General features: G+C 59.0%; 1 protein-coding gene across 3 annotated transcripts in view; it reads left to right on the plus strand.

The window, feature by feature from the left end:
- The window catches only part of HAUS3 (HAUS augmin like complex subunit 3), a 147,688-nt gene that overhangs the window by 122,173 nt on the left and 7,324 nt on the right, over positions 1-18,191 (plus strand). For all 3 annotated transcript variants that reach the window (XM_072948033.1, XM_072947998.1, XM_072948005.1), the window contains 3 exons: positions 3,339-3,421; positions 13,006-13,116; positions 15,407-15,485. In XM_072948033.1, coding sequence (XP_072804134.1) covers positions 3,339-3,421; positions 13,006-13,116; positions 15,407-15,485 — 273 coding nt within the window. The remainder of the gene's footprint in view (positions 1-3,338; positions 3,422-13,005; positions 13,117-15,406; positions 15,486-18,191) is intronic.

Genomic DNA, 18,191 nt, shown 5'->3' on the forward strand with positions numbered 1-18,191 from the left:
TCATCAGCCTCTGCCCCCATCTGTATTCTGGCTTTCATATTTCACTCCTTGTGTATTCTTTTGATTTGCTTGGTTGCTCTTTCGCTTGCTTTTATTTAATTCATATACTTTTATTCTTTCATTTTTACTAACATAGGCCTTCAGGGCTATGAACTTTCCTCACTGTTCTGATGTAGTCCATTGGATCTGGCATGTGGTGTTTTCATTAGAAATTATGTGATTTCTATTTGTATTTCTCTTCACCCAGAAGTTGTCTGATAGAAGTGTTTTTTGTTTTATTTAGAGGCAGATGGGCTTTGGGGGTTTGTTTTTGTTTTTAATGTCTAGTTTTCTTGCACTGTGATCAGAGCGCTGTTTAATATTTCTCCCGTGTGCAGCTTTTTGGGGTTGTTCCTGTGTCCCAATGTGTGGTGGGTTGTTGTGCATATGTCCCATGTGCTTAAGAGGAAAGTGGATCCTGTTATCAGAACATTTGATATACATCCGTAGTAGCTGCTGATCGCTTGTGCTGTTTGGGTTTGGTCGCGCTTTGGCTCTCTGGGAAGAAGCAAGTCCCGGAACGTTCCTGCTGCCTCCGCAGACAACTCTCCCACTCCGAAGGCAAACTGAGGGGAGGTCACTTGTGTGGGTGGGTTAAGGGGTGCCCTGCTCCAAGGTGCCCCCCTGTCCCCTCCCTGCAGTGTCATCAGGTCCGTTTATTTGGGTCAGGGCGTCCTCTGCTGTCACTGCAGGTGGCCCTGGGCAGGTAAAAGGGAAAGCTAATGGTAGGTAAGGTTTTCAGCAAGTCTTTCTTGAGCAGGTTTGGAGCACCTGTGGGATCTCCAAAATAAAGGAAACGAGGTGAGGACCAAGGGTGGCTGGTGACATGGGGTCAAGACACATTTGTTCTGAGCCTGGGTGCATTTTGGTGTTTTGCTTCTTATCTAAACACAGCTGTTAAAATGGGACCTAATTAAACTTAAAAGCTTTTGTACAGCAATGGAAACCCTAAACAAAATGAAGAGAAAACCTATGGAGTGGGAGAAAGCATTTTCAAACGATGCCACCAACAAGGGCTTAATTTCCAAAATACAGAAACAGCTCACACAGCTCAATATCAAAAAAAAAAAAAAAACCCAATCAAAAAATGGACACAAGACACCTAAATAGACATTTCTCCAAAGAAGACATGCAGATGGCCAACAGGCACACAAAATGATGCTCAACATCACTAATTATTAGAAAAGTGCAAATCAAAACCACAATGAGATATTACCTCACACCAATCAGAACGGCCATCATCGAAAAGTCTACAAATAATAAATGGTGGAGAGGATGTGGAGAAAAGGGAGCCCTCCTGCACTGCTGGTAGGAATGCAGTTTGGTACAGCCACTGTGGAAAACAGTGTGGAGATTCCTTAAAAAAACTAAAGGTAGACTTACCATGTGATCCAGCAGTCCCACTCTGGAGCATATATCAGGAGAAAACTTTAATTCAAAAAGATACATGAACCCCAATGTTCACAGCAGCACTATTTACAACAGCCAAGACATGCAATCAAATGTCCATCAACAGATGACTGGATAAAGAAGTTGTTGTGTATTTATACAATAGAATATTACTCAGCCATAAAAAGGAATGAAATATCATTTGCAACAACATAGATGGACCTGGAGATTATCATACTAAGTGAAGTAAGTCAGACAAAGATAAATACCATATGATATCACTTATACGTGGAATCTAAAAAAACTGACACGAATGAACTTATTTACAAAACAGAATCAGACTCACAGACATAGAAAACAATCTTATGGTTACCAAAGGGTAAAGGGGGGGTTATATATTTGGAACTTGGGGTTAACACATATACACTACTATGTATAGAAGAGATAAACATGGACCTACTATATAACAGAGAACTATATTCAATATCTTGTAATAAGCTATAATGGAAAAGAATCTGAAAAAGAATGTATATATACATATAACTGAAATCACTTTGCTCTTCACCTGAGACATTGTAAATCAACTATACTTCAATAAAAAATAAGAAAATTTTAATTAAAAAATATACAGCTGTTAACAATACCAAGTTCAAGGGTAGGATTTTAAAAAGTGGGCAAAATAGCTTAATGCAGTAGGAAAAGGAGAAAACAATGCATCGGTACTTAGAAATCAGGTGGTAAAATGAGCAAGCTCCAGAACGTCAGGAAGTGTGAGGCAGGCAGCTGAGGCCTGTCGCCCCGACAGAAACAACAAAGAGCCAAGCTGTCGGCGCGCCTCTGTCAGAACTCTGAAAAACAGTCAGCAGTTTGCAGCAACCAAGCAAGTGCTGAGCGACTTGAAACAGTAGAAGAGCTTGGCAGTGTTTTCACTTGTCCCGCCCTCCCCTGCCCACGCGGCAGCCCCCTGCCCAGGGTGGGACGGGTCCCTGGTTCAGAGAGAGCAGGCAAAGCTTATTGGAGAAGCCTGTCTGTTTGTCCTGACTCGTCGGGGGCTGCCTGCAGCACTGACAGGGCCCCGTGCTACCAGCTCAGAGCCCGCTGCAGGCCGAGAGGTGGCGGCGCTGCTGAGGACGTCGCCAGGTGGGCAGCCTCAGTGTGCGCCTCACGTGGCCCCCCGGGGGGCTCGGGGGAGGAGCCGGAGGAGAGATTCTTCGGGAAATTCTAGGGCCATTCGAAGTCCGTGTGTCCCAGGAAATGTAGAAGCCCCTTTAGAAGCCTGGAGCAGGCCCAGGGCGGCCAACACGCCCCAGAGCCCTGAACAGACCCTGGGAAGCGGAGGCCCAGCACGAGCCGCCTGCAGAGAGCTGGGCAGGCCCCCTTTGTCTCCTTGTCTTCTTCCTTTTCTGTCTCTGTCTCTGCTGGCCAGATGTGCACACTCTGTGGGGGAGACGCAGGGCACAGGCAGGCGGCCAGGCTAGGTTGGCCCAGCAAGGAGGAGGCCCAGGGCCCAGGGCAGGGCTGGCCCCCCACTGTCCCATCTGTGGGAGGCAAGGCACCAGCTGCCCATCCAGTCCTGCAGGGGGTTGAGAAGCCAGCTCCTCACCGCAGCACCCACAGGCAGGCCCCCACCCTGGGAGCCGGCTGCCCGCCGTTGTGCTGGCACTCCTGTGGTGGACCCACTTTTTGGTTTTGGGTGTGGACACCCCAGAATCTGGCTGGCTTGCAGCTGCCATAGCCTCCCCACCCGCCCCTGTTTGGAGGGCCCAGGCTGAGACAGATGCTGCAGACTGACGGTCTCCACTCCCTGCACGGCGGGCCTGGTTCCTGGGGGGGGGTGTGGTCTGGACCCTCGAGGCCCCTCTGCAGATGGGGTGCCAGTGTGTCTGACCACATGCCATCTTTCCATGCAGGAAGAACATTTCCCCAGAGCGCGTGACCCACGCAGACAGGGAGCAGACCAAGAAGGTGGTGTACTCGGTGGTCTATGGAGCAGGTAGGCTGTGGGCGTGGACCTGAAGTCTTGGTGTCGCCTGTAGGCCAGACGGAGGTGGCTCTGGTCATGCACCCGTGTTTAAATGTGGCTGTGACATAGAGGAATCATTCTTGGCCATGTAGCTCACTTCGTGAGTCTCTGTGTGGCATTTACACTAACAGTACAGACCATTCACAGCCATCAATGCGCAGTGCTCCCACCAGCCTTTCCACGTGAGAGAGGACCTGCAGAGTGAGAGCTGGCCAAGGTCGCAGCCTTCTGGCCCCAGCCACACATCAAAGCGCCTGCTGGGGGCTACTTCTGTGCTTTGGGAGGCTCAGGGAGACCCTCATCCTAACCCCTCCCCCCTCCCCTTTTCCAGCCTCAGGACCCACGGCAGAGCAGACCTTCTGCTCCCCTCCACTCTCCTGCCCTCTCCTTTCTACTTCCTGACCGCAGGCTCTCTGGGCTTCTGAAATTCTTCCTCCCTCTCAGCCATGCTAAGTCAGTGGGCCTTCAGTCCCTCGGGAGAGCAGGAGAGGTGCGGAGGCCTGTTGGCCAGGCCTGTGTGGCCCTCCTTCTCCTGAGTCAGTTCTGCTTTGAGAAGTGGGGCTGGTGTCAGACACGAAGAAGAGAAGCGTCTTCCTGCCGTGGGAACCCTGTGTTCATTCAGGGAGAGGCAGCACAACTGAACTGGCTTCCAGTGCAAGGACATCTGACCAAACACACAGGCGCTGTGGGGGAGCCTTCTCGTCCTTCTCCCGCATGGCTGCGGGGCCATTCGACCTGCTTCCAAGATCCTCTTCCAGAGACTGCAAGTGACTGCGTTATGAAAAGTCTGGAACCTGCCTGAGACTGGCCAGGCTGGCTCTGGCCAAAGGGCTCTGTTCCCTCTGCTGGAACTCCTGCCCCATGGCCACAGCGCTTGGCCTCACTCCTTTCAGACCTTCATCACCGGTCCCTCCTCAGCCCCCGTTGACCACTGCACTCCATCCCTGTGGACCACATTTGTCCTTGCAGCCTCTGTGGGTCGGAAGTGCAGGCGCAGCTGAGCTGGGTCCTCCCAGGGCTGTGGTCTCAGCCGAGGATGGACGGGTGCACGTGGCTCCAGCTCGGGCTGGCTTTCCAGGGCCTCCAGCAGGGCAGGGTGAGCTGTGCATGTGGGGCTTCCTGCGGGTGCAGGTCCGCCTCTCCACCTGCCCCCCAGGGCACCCAGGTCCGTCTTCTCCTGTTGGCCTGGCCCCTTCTGGAGTATTCACTTTGTTTTTCTGGAGAGGAATGGAGCTCTACTTTGTAAATAAGGAGTGAGTCATTAGCTGCGATGTTGGTGAAAAGGGTAATTTGGCTGCTTTTAGCCCTGCTGTGACAGGGTTCCCACCCCAGGTCTCTGCTGTTCCCACTGTCACCTCCAGCCTGGCAGCCGAGTTTCCACCCCTGCTGGGCTGCATCTGCCTCGCATGTGAAGCAGGGCCACATCGGGTGAACGTGTCTTGTGCCCTGGGCTGTGGGACCCTTGGACACTCAGCAGGGACGCTGTCTGCCACCTGGCTCCCAGGGAGCAGTGTACTGCTTTAGGTGAACGTGCATGAGGGTGTGAAGCTAGGGCCACGTGGTCGTTGTGAGGACGATCGGGAGAGATAGGAGGGGAGCCAGGCTGCACAATGAAGTGAGAAGACGCTGGGAAGGGTGCGTCCCCAGAGCCTGGCCCCTTCCTTCCTCACCTTCTCAGGTGCTTGGAGCCCGCCAGGAGCAGAGTGCCAGCACCGAGAGGCCTCCACCCAGAAGGCGGCCCTCGGCTCACTGCTCCTCTTCAGTCGACTCCCCCCAGCATGCCCCCACCAAGCCCACCTGGAGGCACCTCCTCCAGGAAGCCCCTCCTGACTGCCCTGGTCCTGCTCTGAGCTTCTGCTGCTCTTTGAGTCAGTCTGACCCTTGATTCTCAAGTTGCTGGTGCTTCTTGAGTTGGCGTCACATCCACATTTGATCAGCCGGCATCACTGCATGTGAGCCCGGCTCCATCCCAGACACCAGGTGCCCTGCTCCCAAAGGGCCAGCGCTGGTCAGCTGAGGTGCAGGAGCCAGCCCGAGGGGACAGCACCAAGTGATCAGCACACGTCCAGCACAGATGCCGGTGCCAGCGGAGCCCTGAGGACGGCCCCTCCCTGGGCCGGGCAGGCTGCCCCGAGTAGCAACACCCAGGCTGAGCTTTAAAGGACGCGAAGGAGCCAGTCTGTGCCAGTTAGACCAGCCGGCACTCCTGGAGGCCAGGCACTCACTGGGCCCTGAGCTGTAAACATGAGCACGTGGAGAAAAGGGAGTGAAGACTGTCCTCCTAACAGCAAAATTGTACTGCACGTGCACCCACACATTGCACACACACGTGTGCGCACACACAGGCACGTGCACCCGCACATTGCACATACACATGTGCACACACGCACACACACAGGCACGTGTGCACACACACACGTGCATGCGCAGACACACATGCACATACACACGCGCACACGTGCAGGACACAGCCCTCTGTGCGAAATGCCAGGTTGTGCACTCATGAGGGTTCACGAGGTTGGGGCACAATAGGGAGCCTTTCCCAGGGCTGCTCTCGGGGAGACAGGCATGTGTGTGGTTACAGCTGAGGCAGCAGGGACCTGGTCCACTGCATGGACGTGTGAGAAACGTTGTGTCAGAAGAAGCAGCCAGTCCACGTGAGGCGCGGAACAGAAGGCCTCCCAGATCCAACGTCGTTTTGCTTGGGAGGCAGGGGCACAGAGGCCTGGGGGCGACAGAGCTGCCGGCAAGGCTGTGGGGAGCAGAGCCAGGGCTGGAGGGCTGACCGGACTCCCGTCCCTGTCTCGGGCTCAGTCCTGCTCTTTTCAGAATTGCCACGTCGTTTGCTCCTCTTGTGAGCAGGCTTTCCTCATGTACAGGGCCCTTGACCACCCTCTGCCCAGCACATGTCCCGCCAGCTCTACGGAAGAAAGGAAAGGAGTTCTTTCTCAGCCACAGACACTGCGAAGGAGACGTATGGCGTCTGGTGGTGGCCATGCAGCTCCGTCAGACCACCCTCCCCCAGATGTCAACTCTGCAGTGTGGGAAGATATAATTAACAACCACCTGAAGTTCCTGAAAAGGGGCCAGAAGCAGACAGACTTGGAGGTGGGTGGACACTGGGAGGAAGGAACAGTCCAGGTTCCTTCCTGAAGACAACCTCGGTCAGCTCGGTGGGTGGCTAAAACTGACAGCGACCCGGAGTCTCCCCAGCGTGAAGGACAGAGGACAGAGGCTGGGGAGAGCAGCGGGTCTGCAAAGTGAAGGGGAATCTCAGAAAGAAGGGAGCTGAAGAACACCAGCTTCCGGGCACGGGCTCTGCCCTCCGCGCGTGCGAGCAGGGCGGGCCTCCGACAGCCTGGCTGTGGCTGAAAGGGCTGACCGCAGATTTCAGCCGCTGCTCTCGGAGAGGGGGCAAAGTCTGAAGTTTGACTTCCGCCGAATTAACTGCCCCTGTTAAAACTATCAGTACTGCTGAGAACAACGTAACAGAATCCAGACTGCCCACCACGTGTCACTCACAACATCCAGGACACGAGCCAAGTTGCTAACCCTGTGATGAAACAGGACGACCTGATCCATGCTCAAGAGAAAAGACAGCCACGGGAGATCCTGAGATGGCCCCAATGTTGGATTCAGCAGACAAGAATTTTAAAGCCACCGTTATAACTATACTCAAGTGTGTAAACGATAATATGCTCATCATAAATGAAAAAACTGGAAATCTCAGAAAATAAGAAGAACCAAGTGGAAATTCTAAAGCTGAAAACTGCAATATCAGAAAATAAACATTCCACTGACTGGGCTTAACAGCAGAGTCGACGTGGAGAAGGACTTGGTGGACAGGACACGAAGCCCCCCGGCCAGACCCGTCAAAGCACGTGGCCACCGCTGCCTCCTCTCTGGGGGCCGGTGCAGCTGACCATTCGCGGGCCATGGCGAAGGGGATTGGAAAGTCATGGGAGGAGTTCCAGATGAATCGTTCCAGTGTGCTGTGTTCATGAAGCCAGCACAGGGCCTTAATCAAGTCCTAGAAGGGAAATCGGAGTGTTTTCGTTTCCAACCAAGTGACGTGGAGGGGTCGACAGGCCTTGGCAGAGAGAGGGGACTGCGGGCCCCCAGAGCTCTGTCCTGGGAGGAACTTCAGGGAGCACAGGGGAGCCCAGCCTTTCCCCCTCTTCCTGGCCACGCAGTGGAAGCAAACACTCTTCACCCTGTCAAGACAGGAGCGCTCTTTCTGGCCAGAACCGCTGAAGGCACCAGCTGGACAGGGCCAGGAGGGGCAGGGCTGAAGCGAGGACGGGGTCTGAGAGGTCAGCCAGTCCTGTTCCTTCCAAGGTATCTGCTCTGTCTTCACAGCCCCTCCAGCTCCACCACCCCAAGGCCACGGCTGCCAGGCCATGTCGTCTGAAGGCCCCACGGCAGCCTCTAGTGTGACCCCAGAGTTGACCCACTGCAGAGGGCAGCGGGCCCTCCCTGGTCCTGGTCACGCTCTCCTGGGACCTCAGGTCCTCAGCTGCTTGTCTCTCTGGGTTCCCACAGTGATGAGGCCCTGGGAGCCCCAGCTTTGACCCGGCCCCGCCGCCCAGCAAGGCTCCCAAGCCTGCCCTCGCGGCTGCCTCCTCCATTTAAATTCTTCTTTTTCGGAGGCGAGCAGGAGAGAACAACTTCATATTAAATCCCAGGCAGGAGCCAGGCTCTACTTGCTGCTTGTCCTGCCTGGGCCCATGGGGGCGCCCTAGCGGCGAGGGCGAATGGTCCTCGCTCATAGCTGGAGAAACCGGGCTTGCTCAGGTCAGTCAGGTCACTTCCCCAAGGCCACGCAGAGCCTCCCGTGAGTGAGGGTGCTGGGCTGGGAGCCAGGTGTGTGTGGGGCAGCGCCCCCGGTTCTGGCTGAGAGCAGGGGCTGCATCCACGTCAGTCAGGGCTTCCCTGCAGCACCTGCCAGACCCTCAGTTCAGTATTGCTGAACAAATAATTCTCTGATAGGCCCAGTCCAGGTTGGCTGGCACGTGGCGCTTAATTTGTAAGGCCCAAGTGGGGAAGGTGCAGCTCAGCGGTGGAGCGCATGCCTAGCACGCACAAGGTCCTGGGTTCGGCCCCCAGCACCTCCGCTAATAAATAAGGAAATAAACCCAATTACCTACCCTCCCAACAAAATTATAAAAATAAAATATAAATAAGTTAATTTGTAAAGCCAAAAGCAGCGCCATCCTTCCAGTCGGCAGAGACCGGCGGTGCCAGTTGGACCTTGACCGCCGCGTCCTCCAGGAGCCCTTCGGTCGGCCCGCTCCCACGTGTGGTGGCCACTGCCTGGTGGCTCATGCCCTCAGTCCCACCTCGTGTGAGTTTTGGGCCGGCCGCTGACGTCGCATGTTCCTGCTTGTACAGGGAAGGAGCGGCTTGCTGCTTGCCTTGGAGCAGCTGTTCAGGAGGCTGCCCAGTTTTCGGAGAGTTTTTGCAGAAGTACAAGAAGGTCACGGACTTCACCCAAGCAACCACTTCCCAGTGTCACCAAACAGGGAAGCCGGCCAAAGCCCCTGGCAGGTCCCTCGCCCCACCTTTGCCCTCCCTGCGGCAGCCGGGGGCCTCCCGCCCTGCTCCGCTTGCGGGCAGGTGAGCGGGTGGTGGGGGGTGAGGACTGGGCGAGTGCCCAGCCCCTGCTGGACACATGCGACTGGAAGGTTCCACATGGGAGGGCCCAGAGCCAGGCTCTTCTTGAGGCACAGAAGTCAAGCTTGAGTTAGAAACAACAGAAGGGCAGGTCCACACAGAGAGAAAACCCCACACCTAAAGGCGGAGAGCACGTGCTCTTAGGAGAAGCACGTGGTGAGTCCGCAGCGCGCCACCACAGTTTGGTCACAGAGTTTCAAAGAACAGCAAATAGAACATGTTCTGTGACCACAATGGAGTAAAACGGTTTCATCTCTGTACATGTGGCCATCTGTCCATCCACCTATTTGGAAAATCATTGCACTCCTAAATGATTTAGGATTAAAAAGAAGAAGCCCCAGGAAAATCGCCGGCATTTTAGAAGGAAATGACAGCCTGAGTATCTCACAGGAAGAACTGTGAGACACGGCCAGGCGGACACTTCACTTAGAGGTGAAGGAAGTCTCCAAGAGTATTTTAAAGAGAAAAAACACCTTCTGCACATAAATGGCTGTATTGAACATTCAGGGCATCTGGAAGGGGCAGCGGAGCAGATGAGAGGAAAGAAGGAAGGATGTAGGAGCAGAAACTCAGGAAACAGATGGCGGCCAAGAGGCTCGGCGGGGGTCTTGGTGGGAGCCGCGGGCTCAGCGCGCGCTGGAGATGAGAGCCCGCGTCGCGGGGAAGCCGCCCCGTGGCCCAGGGAGGAAGGCCCTGCCCAGCTCTCCAGGACCCGCTGGTGACTTTCCTCCCGGAGCGCACAGCGCCCGCGCAGCCCTCCACAGGCTCCCCTGGGCCTGACTACACGGCCCACCACCGGCCTGTGCGGGGGCCTCCCTGAGTCCTGCAGCCTCCGAGGGTGGCAGAGGACCACTTCCTTCCCCCAGCGAGTTCCAGCACAGCCCGCAAGCCCGGACCATTCCCGGGCCCAGAAGCCCCCAGCTTGGGGAGAGTGAAGTCCTGTCGACTTTGAAACGGTGAAGTGGTGACAGTGGCCAGTGCTGACAAGAGCGTGTGGAGCCGGGGTCGCTGTAGGCGGAGGTGCGGCGGAAGTGGGGGCCGCTGTGGGTGGGGGGCTCCCATACTGGCCTGTGTAGCCCTCACCGCAGCTCTGAAGCGTGGGCCGTGTTGTCACCCCACCTCACAGGTGAGAAAGTGAGTCCCCGACAGGTTGAGTAGCTTCCCAGTTCATGCAGCAACCAGCGGCGGCGCCAGAGCCAGGGCCTCCCCTGCTGGGGCTCCACTTCCCTCCCTTGTGCTGAGCTTCCTCGAAGCACCGCGGGGCTCTAGGTGCCCCAGCGCGAAGTGTGCGTGCCCTTTGATGCGGCAGTTACACCTCTGGGCAGACACTGTGAAGACACACTCAGTGGTCATTAAGCGTCTGTTGCGTGCCTGCCCCGTGTCAGGCACTGTACTGAGCCAGGGGCAGGAGCCCCTTGCTCTCCTGGAGCTGCGGTGCAGGGAGACGTAATCCTCAAGTCAGCCGTTGCATCCCGTGTCCGAAGGCTGGGATCCTGGGTGTCTGAGCAGGGGCAGCAGAGGAGGGCCCTGGAGAGCCGTTAGCCACAGTGACTCGAGGAGATGCACCTGAGCTATTTGACAGGCTGAGAAGAGCCAGGAGTGTTCCCAGCAGGGCAGGGATCAGGGAGCCAGAGAAGAGACAGGACGTGGCCAGACCCGCCCAGCATGCCACAAGCCACAAGAAGAACCTGGGTTTCATTTTTCTCAAATTATTCCAGCAACCGTGTGGAAAAGAGACTGGGAGGGGAGGTGAAGTTAGAGCTGCACCTGGGGACAGTGACGGGGTGTTAGCTCAGAAACTGGGGGGTGACGGGGGAACCCCAGGCGGGAGGAGCCAAGGAGGCGGTGTCCACAGCGGGGACCACCGAGGCGTGAAGAAGACCGTGTGCAGGATGGGGCCAAGCCCTCAGGTGTGGCCTGCCAGGGGTGAGACAGGCGGCCCAGGCAGTTTACCACGGTGTCGGCAAGGCTGTAGGTTCAGGGCCCTCCTTGTATGGGCCCCTCCCAAAGCCCTGGGAAAGGCGCTGCCTGGTTCTCGGCGTCACGTCTTTTGTAAAATGGATAGAAGCAGGGTGTGTCAGCTGCAGCTGACTGGGACTGCTGCCAGCCACCCCGCGCCGCCTGCCTCCGCCGCACCCCTTCCCATGGTAGGGCCACTGGCGTGGCCACAGCCAGTTCTCGAGTCCAGCCAAGGGGAAGTCGAGTTGGTGACTCACTTCGTTTGGATTTCAGTGTGAGTATTCCTGTTCCGTTGCTCCTTCCATGTGTGGCGGAGGGAGGCTAGCCCTCCGCCCCGCCCATCGCCCAGGACAGTGTCACGGAGGTGTGGGCCACGGCCACCTCCCTCGTGAACAGGAGCTGTGGTCTTCAGCCCTGCAAACCTTGGAAGCAGCGTCTGAAGCGTGTGGAACAGGGGCTTCTGCAAAGGGGTGACTGGGCTCAGGACTCCTCCCACCATAGGTAACCGGAAAACTGGGCGAAATGTGCTGCCACAGTTTCAGACACTGGATCCTGGGCAGCGTGCCCCTGTTCTCTGAGCGGAGAGCTGACACCCTGCGTCCAGAGCACAGGCACGGTGTGGGGGCCCAGCGGTCCCCCTGGTTGCGCTGAGTTGCAGAGACCAGGACTGGGACTGGGGAGGCAGGGGCAGCTGGGTTTTGCAAGACAGAGTATCAGAGAGAGGGCGTTATGCAGAAAACTTGCTCCTAAATCTTCAGAGGTTTCCCTCTGTTTTATTACTGAGATACACGTGCAGAGTGAAACTCCACAGGACTAAGCAGAATGATTTCAAGGAACAGCCGGCTGAGCAGTCCCAGAGTCCACACAGGGCGAGAAGCTGAGTTCTGACCTGGAGTGGAGAGTCCTTGTTGGACACCTGGGGCATTCAGTGGAGACCCCAGAAGGATAACAGGTTAACAGTGGGTCTAAACTAGCCCTAGATTAAAGGCTGCTCTAAACCCACCCTAACAGAACTTAAAAATGGGCCTCCAGAGGGTCAGGTGGTCTGCAAGTACCTGCCTGCCTCACAGCCTTGAAAAGAAGACACCAAGACCCAGCTCTGAGTGGCAGCAGGCGCGCGGCAGCCCGCGTCCAGCCAGAAGTCGCCCACCACGCGAGAGGCAGAGCCGTGCCGGCGGCGCGCGGGCTTCCCGGTCCCCGCCGCCTGCTGCTGTCGGGGGCTGAATTACAGACTGCCCGTAAAGCGGGTGCTCCATACACTGTCATGTCTATAATTACTGTACACGTGAGAAGTTCTTCCACTCCTCAGACGTGTAAAAGCATAAGTTGGGCATTTAGTTCTCGCCAACACCTGGTGAAACCGAAGTCCTCTCTGGTCAGGAACGTACTCAACCAACACAGCACGTCCGTGTTCACTTTCCTAATGAAGACCCCAAATTATGGGAGCTTCAGGCCCCACAAAACTTGGGTGTGCCCTCGTGTGTACGGACGTGGCCCCTGACTCAGGTCATCAGCCCCACCTTGAGTCAACTGTGGATTAATGCTTTTCTCCCCCATTCCAGTTGCCACACAGCCCAGAATTACTTCTGTACCCACGTCCCTCGAGTGGTTTTCAACCCCTGTAGAGTGAGAACTGCCCTCCTCGTCCTAACTCAGACCTAAGCGCAGCGCCGAGTCAGACGGGGTGCACAGACATGCCATTAGGCAGCGGAGGCCGCCTCCTGCTGGCCTTGCTCTCCCCCCACGGAACCCACCTGCCCTAGAGTCAGACCAGGAGGCCTCAGGGCAACCCCGGACTCCCTCCAGCAGCAGGGAGGGGTCCTGGGGGGCCCCTGGGCCCAAGCTGAGAGTGGCCCTACCCACAAAGGGCAGGGTCCACCAGGGTCCTGCCTCTCAGCCTACTCTTCCTCCCTATAACCCAGGCTTCGTGGCGTCCATCGTGGGCAGGAGGCGACCCCTGCCGCGGATCCGAGCACGGGACCGGCAGCTCCGGGCACAGGCAGAGCGGCAGGCAGTGAACTTCGTGGTGCAAGGTGCAGACCCCTGTCCCCGCCCCGTTTGCTTCTCAGGTTTTCGGCAGCCACAGGGCTGGGTAACGCCCAGCAGATCATTGTCGCGAAGTTTCCTGCTCCTGCCGCCCGGGGCTTGCTGTTGGGTGGCGCTGGTGAAGTAACACCCGGCACAGGGCCGCCTTGGTAACTGTGATGCCCCGCGAGGCGGGCCCCGGCCATGCGGCCCCTGTGTGCAGGTGGGACAGAGGCTCCCAGGGCGTGTCCCCGCCCTCGGCCTGGACCTTCCGCCACACCCCTCAGGCCTGGCAGCTGTGAGACCTTGGGGCAGGCATCCGAACCCCAGCCTGGCGCACCCTCCAGGAACCTGCAGCCAGTGGGGCAGGCTGGAGGGGTGACCACGCGTCGTCTCTAGCTGCAGCGTTCAGATGGTTCGAAGTGGGAGTCCCTGCGTGGAGGCGAGGTGAGAGGGCTGTGATGGCCACCCCGCATGCTGTGCGCTGCGAGCTGTCCTGACCAGGTCCCAGGCAGGCCTGGGAGCAGCACTGTGACCCCAGAGGTCACAGGTGGAGGACCTGGGCCCCTAAGGCCCAGAGACGAAGCCTGGAGGCAGGATTCCAGCCCCAGAGGAGTGTTCTGCAGCAAGAGGGTGGCCTGGGTTGAGCACGGAGGCTGGGTCCCCAGCGAGCCCTGCAGAGAGGCAGGCCTGGCGGTCCTGCCAGGTGGCTCAGCCTCCTGCGTTCCTTGGAGAGCAGGAGAGGTGGCAGCAGCTGGCGGCTTGATTGGCAGGAGCTGTCTAGTCTCAGTATCCAGCCCTCTCGGGCCCCATCCCCACTGTGACCACCCAGACGGGGGCCCTCCAGATCCTGAGACGGCTCTGGTCTGAGGCAGGTTCTCTGGTCGGAGGGCGCAGCCACAGGGCTCCGCTCACTGGGCGTTGTGTGAGGAGACGTGAAGCCGCTTTAGAGAGCCCTCCCAGGCAGAAGTGCCCGCGAGACACCTTCCTGTGAGGAGCCGACTGGGAGGCTTGGCCTGGAGCCGCCGCAGGGCACTCACCTCCCAGCCGAGCTGTCACCCTGCCCGCCTGTCTCGGAGCAAGTGACCTGCCAGTCATCTGTCTGACGAGCAGGCGCCAGGGGCCAGCAAGGGCCAGCGCCCCCAGGGAGCCCTACCTCCCCGTGGCACCCCGGCCCCTCGGTTCCGCCCCCACATGTGCTCTGTTCCCTCCACCCAGTCCCTCCTCGCCTTGTCTCTGCTGGTCTGTCCAGTCCTCCCGAAGTAGCAGGCCCCCCGACATCCCACCCTGGCAGAAGGTTCCCACAGCCCTGAGACCCTTCACATCCAGCGGGTTGGCCTCAGAGCCCAGACTTCTGTGTCCAGCCTTCCTGCCACACGCGTGGGGAAGAGCAGTGAGCGTCCTGGGGCGGTGCCCTCGGAGGAGGAAGACGGTGCACTGCCTGGGGACTCCTGTTTCTTCATCAACCTCAGGAACGATGAACAGCGAAAGAGGCTTAAAGCCACGAATGGACACCTGAACCTCGTGTTTCCCATGATCAGAACCGCTTGTTAAGACACCCACTGTGCACCTGGCACCAGAGGAGGCACAGCCCCCACGCTGGCCAGCACCTCGCGGAGAGCCTGACTGGCCGTGTAACTTACCCCATGCAAACCTCGGAGGCTGAAGCGTAGCCCCGTCCCTCACACTGGGAGGCTGAGGCTCAGCGAGGTTCCCCGACCACACAGCGAGGGCAGCCGGAGCTGGTGCTGAGCCCGCGCAGCCGGCCGAGCTCCGTCGTTCCTTTAGTTGGGGTGGTGGGCCGCTCCAGGTGTGGGGAGAACCCGTGGACATGCCGGGACACCGCTGCCGCCATGAGCTCATGTTGTACGGCACAAGGGGGTCTGCAGATGTGAGGTCCCCCGTTGGCTGACTCGAGCTCGTCGGAAGAGGGGCGTCCGGGTGGGCCTGACCTAATCAGGAGGCTTTGGGGCAGTGTCAGAGGTCTGGCCGTGGGGGAGCAAGCCGTGAGCTGGGGAGGGCCTGTGGTGGGGACCCGAGGGTGGCCTCTAGGGGCTCCCGGTCGACAACCACCACGAAACAGGAGCCTCGGCCATTTGGCTGCAAGGAAGTGAATTTTGCTGACGACCTGAGGTGTCTGAGGTGGGCTCCCGAGCGGACTGTCCAGACGAGGACACAGCCAGGCTGCACAGCAGGGCCCCGAGCGAAGGGCCCCACCACATGCGGTGGGCAGCGTGGCAGTGGAGACGGCCAGCCTGGGCCTCGTGCTACTCGTGACAGAGCCCCTTGTGCCCTCAGGCTCAGCCGCGGACCTCTGCAAGATGGCCATGATCCGCATCTTCACCGCAGTGGCCGCTTCCCCGACCCTGACGGCCAGGTCAGTGAGCGAGCGGGTGGCCAGGCTGCCAGGGCCCAGCCCAGCATGGACCCCCCTTCCCCAGCGCTCGGGGTGGAGGTGGGAGGGCGGGAGGGTGCTGTCCTGTGAGTCTGGCTGGGCCAGTCCCTTCCATGTGTCTGGATGTGGCGAGCATGCCACCCCCAGCAGGGGGGCCCCTTGGCCAAGCTGCTCTTGGCTCTGCCCGGGTGGCCCTTTGTGGGGCTGGGGCTGGGGCTGTGCAAGGCAGCCAAGGGCTTGCTCTCCTTGAGGCGTGGTGAGGTCTCCCCAGGTTGCCTGGTGCAGAAATGCAGCTCCCCAGCCCTCCTCTTGGTGCATCTGGACCCCCTCTGGTGCAGCCCAAGGGGCACCATGCGCAGCTGCCCACCCAGAGGTGGGTAGGGGCAGCCCTGCCCCACAGCCTCCCCAGGACGTGGCCCTCTCAGGTCTGTCTCTGCCTCGGTTGCCCCTGCAGCGCACATCCTGAGTGCGGCGTCCTGGTGTCCGGGCAACAAGGAGTCCTCGTCCCCCACTCTGCTGGCCCAGAGCCACCCCTCCGGGGCACCCGAGGCCCTGGCCCTGGTGGGGGGGGAGAGGTGGGCTCTGCTCCGGAACCCAGGCTCCCTCCCTGGCGGCTCACCTGGGCGTCCCCTAGAGAAGTGGTGCGTCAGACCCCGGCAGGCCTGGCTCCCTCCCTCCCTGGTCTCCGGTGTGGTTGCCCGCCCCACCCCAGGGACCCCCAGGAGGAACATGGCCTTGGATGGGCCAGAGTGGGCCTTCCCTGCCGAGGGGCCCTTCGTGGGTGGTCAGAGTGTCCACTGCGAGGAGGAGGAGCTGTGGCTCCCCAGCGCCACCCTGAGGCGGCGTGCTCACTCCCCTTCATCCCTCGGGTGTGGCACCTGCAGAGGGGCCAGCTGGGCTCTCTTCCCGCCACCTCTGGGACACAGGGACCTGCTTGCCTATGGGCGCCTTTCCCATCTTGGCTTCCGATGTAACTGTGTGTTCTCGGGGCGCACTGCTTTCTCCTTGTCTGAGACCTTTCATCGTTCTGTCGCAGCTTTGCCTTTGCTTCTTCAACTGTTTGCTCCTGTTCACTTTGACTTTTGAGCCTATGTTCTTTCGGTGATTTCAGCACCTTTGTTCAGAAGTGTGTCCTGAGCGAAGGCCCTGCCTGGGAGTGCAAGGCAGCGTCCCAGAAAGGAGACGGGAGAAGCGGCCTGGACGGGGCCCCGGGCACGAGAGGAGGGTCAAAGCCCCGCCCTGGGGCCCGGCTGCCTGCTCTGCTCTGGTTTCTGCTCTGGTTTCTGCAGACCTCGAGCAGGCGACCTCTCGCTGGGTTTCTCCCGCCGGCTCTCCCTGCTGCTGCTCCCTCCCCCACATGCGCAAGCCAGTGCCATCCAGGGCTCTTCATGGCTTCCTGCTGGGGTCCTGAGTCCGTGGTTTCTGTGGGGTGAAGTGGGAAAGAGGGTTCGCAGCCCAGGCTGGCTCGCCATCCTGGCTGTACGTCCACGATGTCTTGCGTCCGGGAAGTCTGGTCCGCTCCCCGGTTCTGAGGGGCTGATGAGGAAGCTGACGTGAGGTTCAGGGCTTTGGGGGACACTCCTTACTCAGGAGTTCAGCGACCTGGCTGGTCATCTCTCCGCCACCGGCCCTCTGTTGTCTTCAGGAAACGCTTTTCATGACAAAACACATTAACCACATCGTGCCACTTGAGAAACCAGAGCAGGCGGGTGTGCGGTGCTGGGGCCGTCTACACTGTGTAAACCTGAGCTGCTCTTCCTGAGATAATAGAAGCGGAAGGAAGGGCAGACGTGGGCCAAGCGCGAGCTGCTAACTGCCTGGAGCACCGTGGCCGAGACAAGACACTGGGAGGCTTGAGGCACCTCATCCAGTCGCCCGGAGGGCCCCACAGGCTGCAGCCGCGGGGCAGCCCCACCCCTGCCACGGGCTCAGGGAGGAGGCAGGCGCGCTGCTGACTGAGCTCCGCTGTAGCCCAGAGAGCTCACCCGGCCTCACAGCAAGCTGTTGGCATGGGTGGCCTCGCTCCCTTCTGACATGGAATCTCCACGCAGGGCCTTTGTAGTTATCAGAACATATCAGAGCTGGAGAGAAGCCTTGAAGGCTGTTGGCGCCAACACCTGAGCAAAGAGAAGGGAACTGAGGCTCAGAGCACAATGCGCGTGTCCAGGTCTGCGCAGAGCTGGACCGGCACCGGGCCCCCCGCGAGCGGCAGCTTCTCCTTGCCCCGGCCTCACGGCGGGGCCGTACCCCACCTGCTTCCCCGTCTGGACGGCGGTGGCCGCCTCAGGAGGACGCTTACTGTGCTCCTTTGCCCTTGGGCACAGGGACAGCGGGGCCGGTGCAGGGGTGTCTGTAGAACATGGGGTCGTCTGCTGACCACACCAGCTGCCCTCTGCCTCTGACCACCTTGCAATATACAGCAACCCGAGGGCACCTGTGATCAGGCCTCCTCGCTCCGTGGACGCTTGCTCTCCAGGCCTCAGAGGGGGCGGACAAGGTGCCCAGGGCCCAGGAGCGGCACCAGGATCAGCCAGGCAGTGGGGAGTGGCCCAGAGGGGCTGGAGGGGCAGCAGGGCCTGGACTTCCCGTGACAGGGCAGCGGGTGGGAGGCCTACAGCCCCTGGCCTGAGCAGGTTGATGGGAGGTGGGACTTCCAGGGGCAGGAAGACCACCACACTAGTCCAACAG

Source organism: Vicugna pacos, chromosome 2 (genome assembly GCF_048564905.1).
Source record: "Vicugna pacos chromosome 2, VicPac4, whole genome shotgun sequence".
In the NCBI taxonomy this organism is placed as follows: domain Eukaryota; kingdom Metazoa; phylum Chordata; class Mammalia; order Artiodactyla; family Camelidae; genus Vicugna; species Vicugna pacos.